Consider the following 20,873-nt stretch of genomic DNA (forward strand, 5'->3'; position numbering starts at 1 on the left):
GAATAAATCATATGGAGTCTTTGGTCATTGCTTCCAATTTGTTGGAGTTTTTAAAAGTAAAAATCACAATTGTGACATATACAGACAGGCAGTGTGGACATCTGCAGCAAGCAGATGTTTATAGGAGTGGGGATATAGCAGGTAAGTGCTCAGGCAGTTCTCATAACCTTCAGGTCAGGGATGCATTGCATAGAATTTGTGGCTGGTCCAGAGACTAGTTTATACTAGGAATTTATGGTTGATTAGATCAGTTTGCCAAGATTAAAGTATTCCTCAGAATACTTTCACAGGATGGTATAACTATAGTTCAGTAGTCCATTACACTGCCTCTGGCAGCCTCATACCATACAGATCTGGAACTATACAAAGGTGTTTTTTTTTTTTTTTAAATTATTGTGTGTGTGTGTGTGTGTGTGTGTGTGTGTGAGAGAGAGAGAGAGAGAGAGAGAGAGAGAGAGAGAGAGAGAGAGAGAGAGAGATCACACATGGTTGCTTTGTATATGGTGTATATTTGGAAGGGAAGAATAGTAATTCATGCCCTAGAGGAGATGTGGGTTTCTCAAGAGAGAACAGCCTCATAGCACTTATACCTTAAAATCATTATTGTCTGTGTGAACATTCTAGAATGCTTCTGGCAACCTTTAGTTCACATGCTAACCCCTAGCTAACAAAACCATCCTAAAGAATTGCTATTTGTTTTGTTCTGCTTTTACATCAAGGTCTCATCTTACAGCCCTGGCTGTTCTGGAATTTGCTATGTAGACCAGTCTGACTCAAAACCTCAAAACTCACAGAGATCCTCCTGTCTCTGGCTCCTGAATGTTGAAATTAAAGATGTATGCCACTATGTCTGGCTGGAATTTACTTTGTGATTGGCCTAAGGAATATAGAGAGAGTAGCGTAGAGAAGTTTGTCTGTATGACAAATCAACATTTGAGGTTATCTTTATTTGTTTAGTGCATATTTTCTACAATCTAGGAAAATAAATCATTATCTTATTACTGGGTATAAAGGGATTTTTCTTTAGGCTGCCAGCTCAGAAAAAAAAGTCATGGAGACTTATTAATTATAAAAGCTTGGCCCTATAGCTTAGACTTGTCCCACTAGCTCTTATAACTTAAATTAACTCTTGTTTTTAATCTATATTTTTTTACATTTAGTTACTTTTACTCTGTAATGCCCATCTTGCTTGCTCTCCATCTGACAGGTGACTCTACCTTTCTTCTTTCCAGAGCTCTCTTTGTCCAGAAGTTGCCCCATACCTCCTGCCTAACAACAAGCCGTTTAACTTTTTATTAAACCAATCATAGTAACATATCTTTACACAAAGTAATTAAATATCTTGCAACATTTCCCCCTTTTTGTCTAAATAAAAAGAAAAGGGTTTTAACTCTAACATAGTAAAACCATATACAATAAGAGCAATTCAGATGAGAATTACATTTACAATGTCCAATCCATTTGCATTTGGCAAATTCAGAGAAAATACTTCATTATTAATACTATCTTGGTGAGTCCAAAGTTTTGTACCTAATTTACTTTCTATCATAACTAAGGAAAACTATAACTATCTAGTCTTCAACTCCATCAAATATTATATGCCAGAAGGATATATTTTCTGAATAAATAGGAAGTTCAGAGCAAGCAACTCCCAAAACTATAAAACAACAGAGACAGATGACTGCCTGGATAGTCAACCAAGATCTCTTTGTAACATTGGGGCATCTATCTTTGGCCTACAGGCCTAGAATAGCTGATAGACTTTTCTGTGAAGCAGGAAATTTTTGAAGGACTGTCCTATCCTGTCTTGGCAAAGTTCAGCAGTCACTTTTTTATATCTTGCTTGTCCAATTTGGGCAGCATACTGTCAACAGTCGAGGCAAGAGTGGTTTCTTGTCCAAATGGCTAGCTTTTGCCACAAAGAAAGCAAACTCCATACAGAGGTTCTTTGATGCCCATTATCCTTTTCTGAATTAAATGGTGCTGCTGGGAGCAGGCATGTCTCAGTGTCAAAAAAGCCTTATGTTATTAAAACATTTTAGATGCCATATACTGTAGGTTTTTGAAGTGTTTGAAGATCACCTACCTAAAATATATCTGTATATTACCTTGAAAACTTACCTAAAATGACTCTAAGTTTGATAGTTATGAATGACCAGTAACTTGTATTACTTTATTATCCTAAATAGCTTTCAAGGACTAAGACTTTACTTTTATAAACCAGCTGCATAGGTACAATACCTTAAATAAGAATAGAAACAGAAACTAAAACAAAAAACAAAAATAATAGAAATATATATAACAAAATAACCTTAAATTTGTGTCAATATGCAAAAATATCTTTAAAAAAGAGTAGAAACATATATACAGTATAACAAAAGTAACTTTAAATTTATCTCAGTGTACAAAGATTCATATCAATGTAAAATGTGTAGACTAGTGGTTTTTCAAAAGTAGGTTCAACAACCCACCTTTTATCTCATTTCTCTATTGTCCCGCGCTATCGTCTCGCCAGCAAGAACGACGTGGGGCACTTAGGATACTTTTGCAGTAAAGCTTTAATGCCTCTTGAGAGGGAGAGCATCAGCTTCCAAGGCGGAGACCCCGAATGAGGGGAACCCAGCCCTTATAAAGGAAACAGTCCTCGCTTCTGACGTGTCATTCTTGGATTGGTCCATTGCCCATTATCCCAGATGATGCCTCGGGAGTAGGCAGGGACGCAGCGGTAGAGAGTTACCAAGCACGTGTGCTGGGATTAAAGGCGTGTGCTACATCACCTTGAACTCACAGAGATCTGCCTGTCTCTGCCTCCCAGGCATTGGGACCAAAGGCGTATACTACCACGCCTTGAGGTCACAGAGGTTAATCTGCCTCTGCCGCCCAGGCATCAGGACTAAAGGCGTGTACCGCCACACCTTGGGGTCACAGAGGTCAATCTCTACCTTTGTTCCTAGAAGCAATGGAGAATGTGGTCCGGCCCTCCACATATCCCCCTTTTTTTTATTTCTTTGTAGAAAGGCAACTCCCTCAGAAGGCAAAGATAGAGGTCGCATTTTTCAGAGCGAAAACATTACGATGGGCTTGTACGGAATTTGTCCCTAGGTTCATGACATCTAGAACCTATCCGCCTGCCCTCTGTCATTTTTTTGGGAAAGGGAATATACGACAGGAAACCCTTATGCAGGACGATATATCTCTCAGAGAGGGCCATTCTCTGTGCGATGTTCTTTAGCTCGACAACCTTTAGGGCTAGCTAAGCCAAGCATTCCATCCTGTGCAATGGACCATTGTCCTAGGGGTGTAGGAGCTGGTTGGCATAAACCTTATTGCTTTAGCATAGATAACCATACATCGGTAGAGGCCCCTGTTTCAGGGCAGCCAACGCTTGTGCAATAACCATTTTGTCCCTACGATTTTGGGATTTGAGTCAGCAGACCATCCAGAGGAGAAACATTAATCTATAGCATAGGACTGTTTTAAAACATTTCCACCCCCACCCATTCTTTGAAGTAGGGGAATGAGAGACATGGCCCAGGACTGGAGTCCTATGGCCAAGCTTATAAATCCTCTCTAGGACGGTAGGGAGGGGGCCCAGAGTCTTATTGGTTGTAAAAAATTGAGGAGACATCGCCATCCTATGGTTGATTGGTAACAGCTTCAGGAAGGCTGAGAGTGTCCTCCATCGGTGCTCTGTCATCCATCCGCAAAATGGCAGGAGGAACAGTAGCCAGGTCCTCAGGCGAATCCGTGTGTTGTGGATCACTTTACTGTTTGGGTCAATCGTTCTGGCAGCCAGAATGGGCTTTCTTGATCCTGTGGAAAGACATAAACAGCTCCCCTGGATCTCAATAAAATGGGATCCGGGCCTTTCCATTCATTAGAAAGCATATCTTTCCATTTAATCAAATCTTTGGGCCGCTGCGGATCCGAACAATGTCGTGTTGTAGCATTTTGGCCATTATCATCCAGATTTAAAAAATTTATGGTGAACAGAGCCATGGCGATGGCCACCCTTGGCGTCGTGGGCAGCTCTGTCAATATTCCCCCTTTCTGTTTAAGTAGATAAGATTTGAGTATGTGATGTGTCTGTTTTATGATATCTTGTCCCTGGGGGTTATAAGGCAGGCCTGTAATGTGGGTGACCTGCATTTGTGTATAGAATTGTTTAAATTTTTGAGAAGTATAGGCAGGCCCATTATCCGTTTTTAAAGATGTGGGCTTGTTTCAAGTATTTCATGCCTCAAGGCAATGTTGAATGACATAAGAGGTTTTTTTTTTGTAAGCGGTGTGGCATGAATAATGTCAGAGCATGTGTCAATTGACACATGCATATATTGAAGTTTTTTAAAGGCAGTGATATGAGTTATGTCCATTTGTCATATTTGTAAGGGCGTAATCCCTCTGGGGTTTATGCCAGTGTGTCTGATAGGAAGAAACTGGCAACAGTTGTGACATTGGGTTACAATATCGCGAGCCTCTTTTCTGGTAAGAGAAAAACGTTTGTGCAGGGTTTTAGTTGTAACATGAAATTTATCATGAAAGGTTTTAGCGGTTTGTAACGGGGAGGCAAGAGCTATTGCAGCAAGCCGTGTAGCATGATCAGCCAGGTCATTGTCCAAATTCATTGGGCCTGGAAGCCCCGAATGTGCCCTTATGTGTGTGATAAAAAAATGGAGTTTTCCTATTTAGTAAGTATTTCTGTATCCTTTGGAAGAGAGCTGTCATTGTATTAGTAGGTTTTATAATTTTAGTGGCTTTTAATAATTTAATAGCGTTAACCATATAGGCAGAATCAGAAACAATATTAAGGGGACAAGGAAATCTTTGAAGAACCTCTAAAATCATTATATATTTTATCATCTGGGATGAGGTGGTAGAAAAGTTTTTTATATATGTTTTAGAATTGATAATATAGGCTTTTATATCATTTTTGGAGCCATTTGTATAAATCGTTATCCCGTCTTTTAATGGAGCAAAAGATGTAATTTGGGGAAACATAATGAGATGACATGCAGTGAATTGCAGTAGAGGGTGTTTAGGATAATGATTATCAATTTTTTTTGAAAAGGTGGTAACCAAAATGGCCCAATCGTCAGAGGCAGCGGCCAAAGTTTGTACCTGAGAGGAGGTATAGGGAATTATCATAACCTCTGGGTGTTTGTCAAAATGACTAATAGACATTTTAAGGCCTTTAAGGGCAATTTGAGCTATAGTGGCGGGGTATCAATCAATATTTTTGTTAGGAGAAGCATGTGGATGGATCTATAGTAATGGTCCGTCCTGCCATAGCATAGCGGTGGGTAGCTTTCTTGTTTTAAACATGTATAGAGCAAATGGTTGAGTCTCATCAATATGGCATAGCTGTGTCTCCTTAATGGATTTTTTTATTAGCAATAAGGCTGCCTCTGTTGCCGGCGTCAAAGCCCGAGGGGAGGTAATATGAGTATCCCCTTCCAAGATATCAAATAATGGCTTCAAATCAGCAGAGGGGATTTTTAAAAACGGTCGCAGCCAATTAATATCTCCTAACAATTTTTGGAAATCATTTAATGTTTGTAAATTATCTTTATAAATTTTTATTTTTTGAGGCAGAATCTTTTTAGGAAGAATAACAGAACCTAAAAATTGGCCAGTGTCTGTAATCTGGACCTTTTTAGCGGCTATTTGAAGACCCCATAGCTGTAAACTTTTAACGAGCAGTGGGTAGGCTTCCTTTAGGATCTGTAAGTCCTCATGACATATAAGTATATCATCCATATAATGAACCATGAGCAAACATGGAAACCGTTTATGAAGCGGTTTAAGAGCCTTCTGCATAAACATCTGACAAATGGTCGGACTGAGGCATATACCCTGAGGTAGGGTTTTTCATTGAAAATGCTTATCAGGCTCTATATGATTAATTGAAGGAACCGTAAAAGCAAAGCGAGGCCTATCAGCAGGATGTAATGGAATAGAAAAGAAACAATCCTTAATATTTATTATTATCAGACTTTAATTTTTGGGCAAAGCTGAAAGTATCGGGAGTCCCCGTTGTATAGGCCCAAAGAGGTGTATTTGTTTATTAATGGCTCTCAAATCATGTAGCAAGCGCCATCTTTTGGATTTTTTTTTAATGACAAAAATGGGTGTATTTCATGGAGAGGTGGATGGTTTTATGTGTCCCAGAGCCAATTGCTCATTAATTAGTTGATTTATTGTTTCTAGTTTTTTAGAAGTAAGTGGTCATTGGGGAACCCATATGGGGGTCTCTGTTTTCCATGGTATGGGCCGTGTTGTCCCAGTGGTGCCTAGGAAAAACCCAGGCCCTGTTTGTCGACATTAGGTTTAGGATTTATTGGCTCCTGTATTTTCTGCTGGGAGTGACCTAAGCCCCTTTCTGGCCTATGACCCATTTTGATCATAATATCTTGGGCCTGAGATGAATATGTATTAGATAAGGTTAATTCCATGTCCTGTATCATGTCTCTTCCCCATAAGTTGAATGGCAGGGGGAGGACATATGGTGTAAAATATCCCGATTGCCCTTTGTCTGTTTTTCAGGTTAATCTGGTGGAGCTAATGGTGGGGTTTGCATTGTAGCCCAAGCCCTGTAGGGCATGAGACGATTCGGTAACGGGCCAGGACCGCGGCCATCAGCGCGATGAGATAATATTTTTGTCCGTACTGGTGTCCAAAATGCCTTTGAAGTATTTATCATTGACCCAAAGGGGCAGTTTGGGTCGATCGTGAAGGCTAATAACCAAGTAGGCTGAGTCCTGTCCTGTTGACCCCATTAATTTATTTTTTGGCCTCTGGCAGATGTCTGCCGGGAGAAGCAGTAGTTGAGCTATCCTGTTTCCTTTATTGATGGAAAAAATTCCATTAGGGCAAGAGCATAGGGCTTGTATTTCAGCAGTGTGCTGACTATCAACGAGACCTGGGTGGATGATTAATCCCTGTAGGGTAAGCGAGCCATGTCCAAAAAGCAGGCCCATGTTTTCAGGGGGTAGGGGCTCAGGCAGCTGCATAGGGACGGGCTGCATCCCCATTTGAGGCATCAATAAGAAGTCGGTGGAGGCATATAAGTCCATCCTTGTTTTGCCTCCGAGGGTCCCTCGGTCGTTGCCCTGACGAACTTGATCCCATATTTTTGGGGGCCTTGGGACCGAGGGCCCGCCATCCCGTTTTTTGGATCATCAGTTTGTGGGTTTTTTAATGGTGGGAGGATCTTACCATGGGCGTCCCTAACGGAGCGGCAGAGCTCTGCCCTATGATAACCTTTATCATAGCGTGAGCAAAGTATAGGGGGCGTTCTCTCCTTTTTTGCTGACCTATAGTCCCTTTTTAAGTGTCTTGGCTTTCCGCATTTAAAGCAAACTCTTGTGTTTGGCCCTTTAAAAGGGCGTCTTTGTGATCATATGATGGCTGTAGCCAAACTTGCATTTGTCAGGGGTCCTCCTAGTTTTCTATAGACCCTGAGCCAGTTCTGTAGTCCTTTATTTTTTTTAGGGGCTGTGGCGGCATGGCATTTCTGCGTGGCTTGCTCAAAGACAAGCTGCTCATTTAGGGGCGTGGCCATATCAGTATCGTCAAAAATGCGTCCTGCTGTCTCAGTCATTTTTGCCATAAAATCTGAAAAAGGCTCCTGCGTCCCTTGTATAATCTTGGTGAGCGGAGTGTTCCCTTCTTCCTTTTTTGTTAAGGCTTTTTATGCTCTTACAGCTGTATCGGCTATTTGGCGGTAGGCGTCGTAAGGGTAGTTTGTCTGGGCCATGGCGTAGTGCCCTCGCCCAGTTAGGAGGTCAAATGTCCATTGTTGTTGTTTTGGAGTTAAGGCCTGAGCGTTAGCTCTGGCCTGTTCCTGGGCTGCCTCGTGTCATAGCGTTTTTTATTTTAAATATTGACCCATGTTGCTGAGCGACGCTTTTGTAACTGTTTTTCAGTCTGTTGGAGTCATGGCAGACGAGGCCAATCTGTCCAATTGGGCTAAGGTAAAATTAGCCGTTATTTTATATTTTTTGACTGACTCTGTTAATTTCTTGATTTGGTTGTATTCCATAGGCGCATGTATTCGCCCATTTTCCCCTTTATAAACAGGGAAGGCCAGGTGTAACTTTCTTTTGACCTTGTCAGGCATAAATGAAAAGGTCTTTGGCTCAAGGCGTTCCTCATAAGGAGGCGCCGAAGGGGAAGTTGGGGGAGGGCGCGGCTCGTAAGGAGGCGGATGGGCCATTTGGGATTTCCTCATGGCCCTACCGCTGTCTAATTCTGCCTCCTCCTCTGTATCTAGTCCTTTTACCTCCTCTCCTGAGCCAGAACTCTCGTGCTCATTTTCATGGTCATTTTCAATTTGCAGAGCTTTAAGCCCCTGCAGAGGATATAAACTACTGGTTTTTTCTTTTTTCTTATTATTGATATCAGAAAGCTTTTGACCTTGTAGGTCAATCTTCTCCCCCATTTTAATTTTCTCAGAACCATCGGGGGATCCAATTTCCTTATTTCTTTTTCTTGTAGGCGCGCCTAACCTCTCATTGTATTCAGTTTCTGATATGCTATCCTGGACTTCCTCCAATATATTTTGTCCGTCCGCAACAACAGCCTGGCAGGATTTATCTTCTAAGCAATTTTTGGCAAAATATAAGAGGACTGCTAAAAGAGGTAGCAAGGCCCCTACGAAACCTTCCCAATGCGGAAACAAGTCAAGCCCAAAACCGAAAAGTCCAAGAATAGTCATATCTCTCTGAGCAAACACCCTGCAGTTTTGAATCCTCCTTGTGTCCAAGGGGTCTCCGGCGGTGCGAGCAGTTGTCGGGGTCCCTCGGCGTCCCGGGTTTCGGCACCAGTTGTCCCGCGCTACTGTCTCGCCAGCAAGAACGACGCGGGGCACTTAGGATACTTTTGCAGTAAAGCTTTAATGCCTCTTGAGAGGGAGAGCATCAGCTTCCAAGGCGGAGACCCCGAATGAGGGGAACCCAGCCCTTATAAAGGAAACAGTCCTCGCTTCTGACGTGTCATTCTTGGATTGGTCCATTGCCCATTATCCCAGATGATGCCTCGGGAGTAGGCAGGGACGCAGCGGTAGAGAGTTACCAAGCACGTGTGCTGGGATTAAAGGCGTGTGCTACATCACCTTGAACTCACAGAGATCTGCCTGTCTCTGCCTCCCAGGCATTGGGACCAAAGGCGTATACTACCACGCCTTGAGGTCACAGAGGTTAATCTGCCTCTGCCGCCCAGGCATCAGGACTAAAGGCGTGTACCGCCACACCTTGGGGTCACAGAGGTCAATCTCTACCTTTGTTCCTAGAAGCAATGGAGAATGTGGTCCGGCCCTCCACACTCTATATCCCCTTTTTTTCCCTTCAGAAAGAGATCAATGAATCTAATCTTTATTTAACTTTTTCACTGACCATGGCCAGTAACTATTTGTTACCAACCCCCCTAAATGATGACAAACATTCATAATCCACTGAATGACCAAAAACCACCATACCACCTCTGGGAATGGACATTGTGTTCTCTAGACTGCTTCCTGTTGTATAGGGGCAATGATATCTTTAGGGGACCCTGGGAAATTTGGGATATTGATCAAGCCTGAGAAAGCTTTTTTTAAAAAAGTTCAGAACAGAAAATCTACATCCTTTTATGGGCAGGCGAATCTCAGTGAGTTCAATGCCAACCTGGTCTATTATGTGAGTTCCAGGACAAGCAGGAATGTTATACAGAGAAACCCTGCCTTGGAAAACCAAAACAAACAAATAAATAAATAGAATATATATTCAAAGAAAAAGTCCTCAGCTGGCAGCAAATGTTTGTAACCCCACTGGGGGAGTAGGAACAGGGCAGTTGCTGGAACTCACTAGCTATTCAGCTTAGGCTCTTGGTGAGCTCAAGGGTCAGTGAGTTTCTTAAAACCATGTTTTAAGAGATAAGGAGGTGGGGAGTGATTGAATGGGACACTTTACTCACTCACATGTATACACGCAGTTATGCACACAGCACAGGCATGTACAATACACCTACACGTAGAATCAAAACTGAGACTTTTCTGTTTGTTTTGCTGCTGTTGGGGGTTTTGTCTTTTTTCCTCCACCCATTTCACTTTGTTTAAGGACTCACCCTCAGAGATCTGAAGTAGTAGAAGCAGGTATGGTAACTGACTCTTTCTTCTTGGCCTTATAGGTGGAAGCACTTCAGGCACAGCTGGGAGAGCAGGCAAAACTTGCTAGAGAACAAGTTGAAGGGCTCATGGAAGACAGACGGATTCGAATTGAGGAGATACAAGTTCAGCACCAGAGAAATCAAGACAAAGTCAAAGAGCTGACCAAAAGGTGAGGACTCAAGAATTATGGTTCTAACAGGTGTCCTGTTTTTCTGAATGGCTTAAGAGATGGCTGTGCTGTTAAGAGCACTTACTGTTCTTGCAAAGGACCTGGATTTGGTTCCCAGTATGCACATCAGGACATCAGGTGACTCACAGCTGCCAGGGGGACCAGCCTCTTCAAAAGAACCTCATTTTTGAGCCTTCACACACAACTCTGTAACTCCAGTTCCAGGGGAATCTAGCACCTCTGGCCTCCAAAAGTGTTCAGTAAGTACATTGTGCAGATAAATTCACACAGGTACACACTATGCATGTTAAAAGTTAATAGTTCTTCAGCTAGGTATGTAGTTCAGTGGTAGTGGCCTGGCATCCCCTGTATTGAGCCATGGTTTCATTCTCCAGTATCAAGAAGAAGAGAAAAAGTGGGGTAGAGGGTGAGGCTGGAGAGATGGCTCAGCAATTAAGAGCACTGACTGCTGCTCTTCCAGAGCATCCAGGTTCAATTCCCAGCACCCACATGGCAGCTCACAACTGTCTGTAACTCCAGTTCCAGGGGATCTGACACCCTCACACAGACATACCTGCAGGCAAAACACCAATGCACATAAAATAAAAATAAATTATTGAAAAGAAAAGATTAATAGTTGTGGGGATGGAGAGATGGCTCAGCAATTAAGAGTGCTCTTGATGAGTTCCCCAGTTCAATTCCTGGCACCTATACCCTCAGCTCCTCCCGTGTTGCTTTATTTCAGTTTGTGCTTCTGTCAGACTAATAATTTAAGGAACAATTGTTTTTAGTAAGCATGTCACTAAACCATAGTAATCACTGAACTAAAGACTTACTCAGACCAAATCCACATTTTCATGACTAATGATTACTAACAATTAGTCTGCCTCCCTCCCTGCCTCCCTTCCTTCATCCCTTCCTTTTTTTCTTCTTTCTTTTTGGTTTTTTGAGACAGGGTTTCTCCGTTTAACAGCATAGGCTATCTTGGAACTCTCTTTGTAGATCAGGCTGGCCTTGAACTCCACAGTGATCCACTTGCCTTTACCTTTGCCTCCCAAGTGCTAGAATTAAAGGCATGTGCTACCAAATCGCCCCACTAGTGTCCCGAATAGTGTGTGATTTTATATTAGTTTTCCCATATGTAACTAGCCATCCTTCACATTGTACAGACCTGATCAGGTCATGAACAGTCCTTTGATTAGATGAATCACCCTAAGGTATTGAGTAGCCTGGAACCCTAGGCCGATAATGACAGTCCTTTGAGTGTTACTTTTTTGCTTTTGCTGATATTTATTTTTGCGATGTTTGGTATTACACCTAGAACCATACACAAGTATTCTCGTATGTGAGCACATCATCAGTCCAGCTGTGGTATTTTAAAGTTTTTAGCATTAATTATGCAAATATTTATCGAATATAAAAATGTGTTTATTAATTATACAAATTATACATAATAATGTATTTCATTCTGGCATTTTCATTTATATACATAATATATTTTGATTATATTCTCACCCTCTTTTCTTTCTCTTATCCCCCCTCCTACTCCTCAATCTGGATACTTTCAAACCAGTTTGTAATTGTGAACATAAAACTTACCTAAGTGCCCTGTAAAAGGCTTAGGAAAGAGCTATTGTTCGATCAGTAGGGAGTTATAGTGGTTACTTTACGGTAGTTAATGCTCTTGCAGGCAATTGCATCTGCTGTAACTTATTTAAAAACACTGTGAAGAGAAGTCACATCATATAACAGAACTCATATGGGAGGTTTATTGGAAGAGGAAAGAGAAGGTGCAGAAAAGGGAGCAGAGAGGGGGACAAAAAGACCGATCTGTGGAACAAGAGTGGCAGAAAAGAGAGACAGAAAGAAAGAGAAAGAGACGTGAGGTGGGCAAGGTTCACCTTTTAAAAGGGAATGTGCACAGGAAGTGCTCTTGGTGGCTACCACTGTGGACGTCCTGTCAGGACCCCAAGGCTGGCCAGTACAGATGCCTGAGTAGAACAGCATCATTTACTGTAGTACTTCTCTAGATGTTGGTGTTAACCCAATAAAGTTGCCGATTTCTGAAGACAAACATCATTTTTTTATTCCCAGTATCAAGAACAGTCATCAGGACTAGCCAATGCTTTTGTATTTCTAGTAGTTGGTATTATCCTTGTTCTGTTGGCAAGGAAAAAGTTCATTTATCTTTTGCTCAGGAAAAATATGCATGTTGACATTCAAAATCTGACATAGTATATAAGCAAATATTGAATTATAAGACAGTACAAATTAAAACTGATATAGGATTTGAGAACAGAGAATTAAGATGGACTAAAGCATTGACATGCTTCATAGAGAAACTGATCTCAAGAAAAGGACAAGAATTCAGCTGGGTGTGGTGGTGTGTGCCTGTAATACTACTGCTCAAGAAGTTGGGGCAGGAAGATTGAAACTCAAGGGTAGCTTAGACAATTTAGCAAGTCCCTAAGAAAAAAAAATAAAAGATAAACATTTTAAAAGGGGAGAGGGCTGAGGATCTGGTAGAGCACTGCCCCCGCCCCTCCCCAAAATGAAGATTTTTGGTATAGGGACTTGACACACAGAGGATAGCATAAACAAAAGTGAAGCTGCCTTTAAAAAAAAAAAAAAAAAGGGCTGGAGAGATGGCTCAGTGGTTAAGAGCACTACCTGCTCTTCCAAAGGTCATGAGTTCAATTCCCAGCAACCACATGGTGGCTCACAACCATCTATAATGAGATCTGGTGCCCTCTTCTGGCCTGTAGGCATTCATGCAGACAGAATATTGAGAATACTGTACACATAATAAATAAATAAATAAATCTTTAAAAAAAAAAAGTGAAGCTGCCTCTGATCCTTAAGAAATGGAATGGGCTGGAGAGATGGCTCATCAGTTAAGAGCACTGACTGCTCTTCCAGAGGACCTGAGTTCAATTCCCAGCAACCACATGGTGATTCACAGCCATCTATAGTGGGATCTGATGCCCAATTCTGGCATAAAGTCATACATGCAGATAGAGCACTCATATACATAAAATAAATACATAAATCTTTAAAAAATAATAAAGAACTGGAGTTAGTGCTCAGTTAGAGTACCGTGGCTCAGGTCTTCCTTGTGTCGCTTCTCGGGACTAGTCCGTACTTACATGGGCGATGTATACACTGTTTGTCATCTCTCTAACCCAAGCCCTCAAATTAACCCTCAGGAAGCTTTCTGTAGATACGAGTCTGCGGACCAGGGACCGTGGTAGGCACAACACACTGCCTAAGAGAGCATGTGAGACCATCAGTGATCAGACTGTGTGCCTTTTTAAAGCTGCCACTGTTCGGGAGTTCATACTGTCCAATTTTTAAAGAAGCTGTACTTCTCTTTTGGAATAGCCTTGTATTTCAGCTACGCAGTGTGAGCATCTTCATGCTCACAGTGGTTCTTGTTTTCATAGTCTCCATCACACCCAAGAACTGCTCTATGAGAGCACCAAAGACTTTCTACAACTAAGATTTGAAAACCAAAGTAAAGAGAAGGTGTGGATGCTTGAAAAAGACCGCTTGCTGTCAAAGATTAAGCAGTATAGAGCGCAGTGTAAGAAGAAAGAAGATAAGCTGGGAAAAGTTATTCCCGTCTTCCACGAGAGTCATCAGACTCAGAACGAGTATATTAAGGTAATGTCGTGGTTTTCCCGGAAGAGTTGAAAAGCTCAGAATTCCTTGCGGTTGGAGTTGAGGCTTGGTTAATAGAATGTTGCATAGTATGCAGAGACCCGGGGTTTGATCCCCAGCACTGCATAAAACCAGCTGTGATGGCTCATGCCTCTAATCCCAGCATTTGGGAGATTAGAAACAGGAGGACCACAAATTCAAGGTTATCCTTGGCTAAATAGTGAGTTTGAGGCCAGCCTGAGCTACATAAGACCCTGTCAGAGACTTGGAGAATTTCAAAGACCTGTACATTGTTATATAAGATCCATTCAGTTTGTGAAGCTAAGTAGCAATGACATCATGAAATAGATAACAAAGAGTAACTGATCATGATGGTATTTGAGGATAAAAGCTAGACAGAATTCAAGACCAGGCTATGGAGTAAGACCCAGTCTCAAAAAGAAAACAAAAATATTACACTTCATTTCCTGATAAACTCTTCTTTTTTAAATTATTTATTTATTTATTTATTTTGGTTTTTCAAGACAGGGTTTCTGTGGCTCTTGGAACCTGTCCTGGAACTAGCTCTTGTAGACCAGACTGGCCTCGAACTCACAGAGATCCGCCTGCCTCTGCCTCCCAAGTGCTGGAATTAAAGGTGTGCACTACCACTGCTCGGCTAACACTTCATTTCCTAATTCAGCAAATGGGCTGGACTCTGGGGACAGCACTGTGTAAAGTAGACAGAACCTTTTCTCATTGTCTTTCTATTTTAGTGAACAAGGAAAATCATAGTTTATCAAGTAATTTCATATTAATAAGAGAATTAAGTAACAATTGTATTACTTGTTGGAACCCCCTAGAGGGGACCTACGGACACCCTCTTAAGTCTGGTGTTTTTGCTGAGGCCTGCTGTATAGATTATGGGAAGGGCATTCCTGGCAGAGGGTAAAAGTTTAAAGTCCATGGAATATGTTTGAGGAAAAGGAGGGGCATGGTTGGGAACTAAACAAGGAGAAGGGAGGGCTGACTGTAGCTCACTGGTAGCTCATACAAGGTCCTAGGTTTAATACTTAGTGCCGAGAGAGAGAGAGAGAGAGAGAGAGAGAGAGAGAGAGAGAGAGAGAGAGAGAGAGAGAAACAACAACAACAAAAAAAAACAAGGAGGAACTGATATGCAAGCCCTGGAGGTGCTGGCAGAAATCGACCATAGATGGCTGTGCAGGAACATAAGCATAGGTCTAACGGTTATGTCTTGGAAAGGTTGTATAAGGAAGTAACATAACTGGATGTGAAGGTTATCAGTAATCTCCTCTTGGCCTCTTGAGACAGGATTTTAAGTAACCAGGCTGGCTTTCAACTCGCTGTACAATTGAAGATGGCCTTGAACTTCTGATCTTCTTGCCTCTGCCTCCTGAGCGCTGGAATCCCAAGTGCTGGGATTCTGGGTGTGTGCTGTACCATACCAGCTTATTATTTTGAGTAGGAGGTTCATTGCTGTTTCCTAGGCTAAGCGTGAACTCCTGGGCTCCCGTAACCTTCCGTCTGCCTCCAGAGTAGCTGGATTACAGATGTCACTTGTATATAGATCTGATTTGGTGTTTTGGTTTTTTGGTTTTAAAAATTGAATTTATTTCTGTGTTATGTTTGTGCATGTGTGTGTATAACTCTTGTGACGCATGAACATACCATGACATGAATGTAGAGATCAGAGAACTCGCAGGAGTCAGTTCTTTCCTCCCACCACGTGGGGCCCAGGCTTCATGGCAAGTGCCTTAATGCTGAGCTGTCTTGCTGGCTTGATTAAGGTTTTGAAGGATTGTTTTTTTTGTCTCTTCCATGGAGCATGTATAATACATGTTGATGTTTCTTATTTTCAGAGTTACGACGCATAATGTCTTACTTAAATTCTGAGCTTCATTTTGTGGTTCTTCTCAGCCAAAAATACTTTTATTTTTTGAAACTGGGTCTTGTGTGCCTGGGGTTGTCTTTTAATTGACTGTAGCTGAGGATGACCTTGAACTCCCGGTCCTTCTGTCTCCATCTCCAGAGTGCTAGAAACACAGGGCATGAGCACCACACCTGGTGTGCTGGATAGTTTTATGTCAACTTGACACAAGCTAGAATTACCAGATATGAGGAGGGGAGCAGAGGGAATCTCAATTGAGAAAATGCCTCCATAAAAATTGGGCAGTAGGGCTAGGCGGTGGTGATGCACACCTTTAATCCCAGTACTTGGGAGACAGAGCCAGGTGGATCTCACTGAGTTTGAGACCAGCCTGGTCTACAAAGCAAGTTCCAAGACAACCAGGGCTGTTACACAGAGAAACCCTGTCTCGGAAAGAAAAAGAAAAAGAAAAAAAAGGGCTGTAGACAAGCTTTTAGGGCATTCTTAATCATGATTGATGTGAGAAGGCCCATCCCATTATGGGTGGGGACACCTTGAGCTAGTAGTCTAGTTCTGTAAGAAAGCAGGATAAGTAAGCCGTAAGGAGCAAGCCAGTAAGCAGCACCCCTCCATGGCCTTTGTATCAGCTCCTGCCTCCAGGCTTCTGCCCTGACTTCCTTCAGGGATGGACTACGATGTGGAAGTGTAAGCCAAATAAACCTTTTCTCCCCCAAGTTGCTTTGGTCATGGTGTTTCATTACAGCAATTGTAGCCCTAACTAGGACACCTGGGTTGTTTTATCTTGAGAATATCTACTTATGTATACTTGAGAGGAAAGTAGAGACATGGCAGGGCCCTGGGTATCTCTTCATATCTGTGTGCACATTTGCTCTGGAAATCTTTCCCTCCCTTCTTTACCACAGTGTTATTTTAATTACCTGAAGGGGCTGGAGAGGTGACTCAGCAGTTAGGAGCACTGACTGCTCTTCCAGAGGACCTGCGTTCAATTCCCAGCACCCGCATGGCAGTTCACAACTGTCTGTAACTCCAGAATCCACACCCTCACACAGACATACATAAACACCAATGCACATAAAATAAAGACAAATAGAATTTTTTAAAAAAGAACTAACTAATTATTATAGTGCTGAATATTAAACCTTTTTACCACTTTGGCCTACAGTCTCTAAAAGATAAGCTAATACAAGAAAAAAGGCTGTCCAGCATGTACCAAGAACAGTGCATTTCCCTAGAAGAGGAACTTGCTCAAATCCGGGAGGAGGAGGGAGTGAGAAGAGAAATCTTCAAGGTATGTAAGCTCTCACACGTGTGACTAGTGGACATGCAGACAGCTCTGGGGAATACTTTTCTCCTCTTCATAAACTCCTCATCCCCCATTCAGGACCGCTCCAACAAGATGGGTCGGCGCCTACAGATAATGACAAAACGCTATGAGGCCCTGGAGCATCGGCGTGCCCTGGAAGTAGAAGGCTTCAAGACAGACATTAAGGCTCTTCGGCAGAAGCTGAAAGATCTGGAACAAATGCTCTATAAGGTATTTTTGCTTCTGAGTTAGGAAAGGAAAGGGGGGGTAGGAGTGTAGAAAGATGGTCAGGAGGGCTTCTCAGATGGATGGCCAAGGTTAGGAGGGTGTGTGAGAGAACAAGAAGGCCATGACACTGAACAAAACCCAGAAGGACATACTGAGTCCTTACTTGGACAGCAACAGATAAGTATCCTTGAATCCTTGACTCCTCTGTGCATCAGTTCAACAGGAGCACCCTGTTGGGAAAGCAGATTTAAACTTACAAAGTACCATCCCTCTCAATTCAACTAGATTAAAAGATTTCAGTCTGCCCATTGAGTAAAGTTGCTGGTTGTGCAAGCATTATGACCTGAGTCCAAATCACTGGCACCACGTGAAATCCAAACACAGACACACATCTGTAACCCAGTGCGGAGAGATGAAGACAGGAGGACACCAGGGATGTGCTGCCAGCCAGTGTAGCCAAAGCCGTGACCTCCAGGTTCCCTGCAGACCATGTCTCAGGCACACACCTTTATTCCAGCACTCAAGAGGCAGAGGCAGAGGCAGGAGGATCTCTGCAAATTTGAACTCAAGACCAGTCTGGTCCTCATAGCAAGTTCCAGGGCAGCCAGGGCTGCATAGTGAGGCCTTGTCTCAGAAATAAAACAAAAGAACGACCGTGGAGGGTGACAGAGGACAGTCTGATGTCATTCTGGCCTTCACTCGAGGACATGGCTGAGCGCACATAGACACTGACTTTCTCAAAATTGTCTGTTTTTATAGTGGGGAAAATAACTGAGTAATGATGTACTTTCCTAGAAACCGTTTAGTATCTAATATCTTGTTGCTTTGGTGGAGATTTAACAGTCACCATAAGTCCTAAATAGTTCCTATGTTCTAAACAAAGTTGATAGAAGACAAAAAGAAATGCTTTCTATCATTTTTGGCAAAGTTACCAAGAATATTATATATTGGTCTTGCTATTATTACCATTGATTTATTTTTGTGTGCAGGTATGTATGCCGTGTGCATGTGTGGAGGTCAGAGGACAGTTTGTGGAAGTCAGTTCACTCCTTCCACCCTGTGGCTCCTGGGGTCCTGCTCAGATTCCCAGGCATGGTGGCAAGTGCCTCTGCTACCCACCAAGTGATCTTATCAGTGCTGTGGTGCTCTTTTGCCTGCTGTTAGTTGTTCATCGCTATCCCAGAGCTTCCCTGCCTTTTTGCTTTGCTTGTTTTTGTTTCTGAGATGGTTTCATGTCGCCTAGATAGCCAAGGATGACCGTGAACTCTGGATGTTCTGCATCTTCTCCAAAACACTTAGACTAATTAAACATTTTCATTATTAATATTAGTCACTGGAGAATTTAGGATTGCATTTATCATAGGTTAAAAAAAAAGCCAGCAAAGCCTGTTTTTTTGTGACTTGATTTCTCTCCCTTAGCATAATTCTTCTTTTTTTTCTTGTTTCTGAACTCTGTAGGCAACAGTGAATAGCCAGGGAAACCAGGACCTTGCCATTCTGTGTGAAGTTCGTGACAGCAATAGAAGAGCACATAAGATACAGGGGGAGCTGAAGAACCTCAAGTCCAAGGTGTTCGGTCTGGAGAACGAACTCAGGCTGTGTTGACGACCACTTTCTAGGGAGGTCAGCTTCCTGCTTCCTGAGGCACGGTCACCTGTTCCCAGGCAGTGGGCATGGGGTTGGCCAGAGCAGTGGTGTTTATTTCTATAAGGGTGGTGTTAAGGGCATGATAACTCATCTTTGGAGGCAGAGACAGGAGGACTGCCACAAATTCAAGGTAGAGGCAGGTAGCTCTGTGGTTCAAAGCCAGCCTGGTCTACATAGTAAGTTCTAGGCCATCCAAGGCTACTTAGTGAAACCCTGTCTCCAAAAATCAAAAACAAAACATCAAACCCAGAAAGGAAAAGAAAGACAGAAAGAAAATAACCGTGACCAATGGGATGGTGAAAGGCTGCACTTGCACCAACCTTGCTGTTTCACTGTTGTGGTATCTGAACTATAGCCTGGATTACTTGGAGACATTCCTACTCTTATATATTGACAGGCTTTTCTCTCTTTAAAAAGACAGTCATGGGGATGCTAGAGAGTTGGCTCAGTATTTAAGAGCACTGGCTGCTCTTCCAGAGGACCCGGGTTCAGCTCCTAGCACCCATATGGCAGCACATGCTGTCTGTAACTCTAGTTCTGAGACTTCCAACACCCTCACACAGACATACACACAGACAGAACACCAATGCACATAAAATAAAACTAAATAAAAGGGCAGAGGTGGGATGTAGCTTAGCTGGTGAAGTGTTTATTCTGCATGCAGAACCCTGGGTTCTGTCCCTAAAGCTACATAAAGCCAGTCTTAGTGGCTCACCTATAATCAACACTGAAGGAAGGTATAGGTAGGAAGGTCTGAAGTTCAAATGGCTATATGGTTATAGCCTGGCTATAAGACACCATGTCTAAAAAACAAAACAAAACAAAACGAAGAAAGATGACAAAAACTCAGAAAGAGATGTTTTGCTGAGCTTGGTTGAGTGTCAGTAGGAGAGTGAGCTTCCTGCTGAATCAAAGGCTTCATTGATGGCATTCCTTCCTGGCAGGAGGGGAGGAGGCGGTAAATGACATGCATCCTGGCACTTACTTAGCTGTGCAGCTGTATTGTGAGCATGTTCCAAGTGACCACCACCAGGAGGCAGTACAGCCTGTGCTCTCAGTAAAAATGGTCATCAGGAAAAGGGTGCCACTTTAATTAGAGAGTACAAAACCAAAATGATACTTTTTTAAAAAACATGATTCAAAGTATGTATTTTAAATAAAATGTGTAGTTTAAAATATTTCTGTGTTCCACAATGTCTTAGGCTTATCCCTTGTATAAGTGTTTATCTCGATTTACTTTCTTTTTTAAAAATTATTTTCAATTTATTTATTTAGGGTGGAATTGGTGAGTGCTACTGCATTTGTGGAGGCCAAAGGACAACTTGAGGGAGTTCTCTTCCTTCACCTGTGTGGGTTGGGATAACTCAGGTTGTTAGACTTGGCAGCCATCTTGTCAGCCCTTATTTATATCTTTTTTAATATATAGTCTGGTACCTGGAGTACAGTAGTCGCTCAGTTACAATTAACCTGTGAGCGCTGCTTTGGTTTCAATTGGATTCCAATAATTGGCCACTACTATTAGAAGCCCAGCTTGGTGCCTTATCCCTGTACCCCAGCACTCCAGAGGCAGAAACAGGGTGGTCACTACAAGTTAGAAGCCAATTTAGTCTATGTAACAGGTGCCAGACCAGCCAGGGCTACATACTGAAACCTTGTCTCTTAAAAAAAAAAGAAAAAAGGTAGTGCGATGACTCTGGAACCTGCATAATAGGAGGAGGAGACAATGAACAAGAACATCCAAATGGCATAGAACAATGAGGCATGGCAGACCAGAGTTTCTGGGTCACAATCTGAAGAAAGATGAGAAACTGTCAGAAATGTAGTAGACACTAAA

General features: G+C 42.4%; 1 protein-coding gene across 3 annotated transcripts in view; it reads left to right on the top strand.

The window, feature by feature from the left end:
* The window catches only part of Ccdc77 (coiled-coil domain containing 77), a 38,083-nt gene extending 17,866 nt beyond the window's left edge, over positions 1 to 20,217 (top strand). For all 3 annotated transcript variants that reach the window (XM_087904310.1, XM_087904309.1, XM_048444365.3), the window contains 5 exons: positions 10,165 to 10,313; positions 13,757 to 13,976; positions 17,024 to 17,149; positions 17,243 to 17,395; positions 18,851 to 20,217. In XM_087904310.1, the coding sequence (XP_087760436.1) occupies positions 10,165 to 10,313; positions 13,757 to 13,976; positions 17,024 to 17,149; positions 17,243 to 17,395; positions 18,851 to 18,997 (795 nt within the window). In that variant the 3' untranslated portion in view covers positions 18,998 to 20,217. The remainder of the gene's footprint in view (positions 1 to 10,164; positions 10,314 to 13,756; positions 13,977 to 17,023; positions 17,150 to 17,242; positions 17,396 to 18,850) is intronic.
* The last annotated feature ends 656 nt before the right edge of the window (positions 20,218 to 20,873 follow it).

This window comes from Myodes glareolus, chromosome 3, assembly GCF_982192425.1.
Source record: "Myodes glareolus chromosome 3, mMyoGla1.1, whole genome shotgun sequence".
Classification (NCBI taxonomy): Eukaryota; Metazoa; Chordata; class Mammalia; order Rodentia; family Cricetidae; genus Myodes; species Myodes glareolus.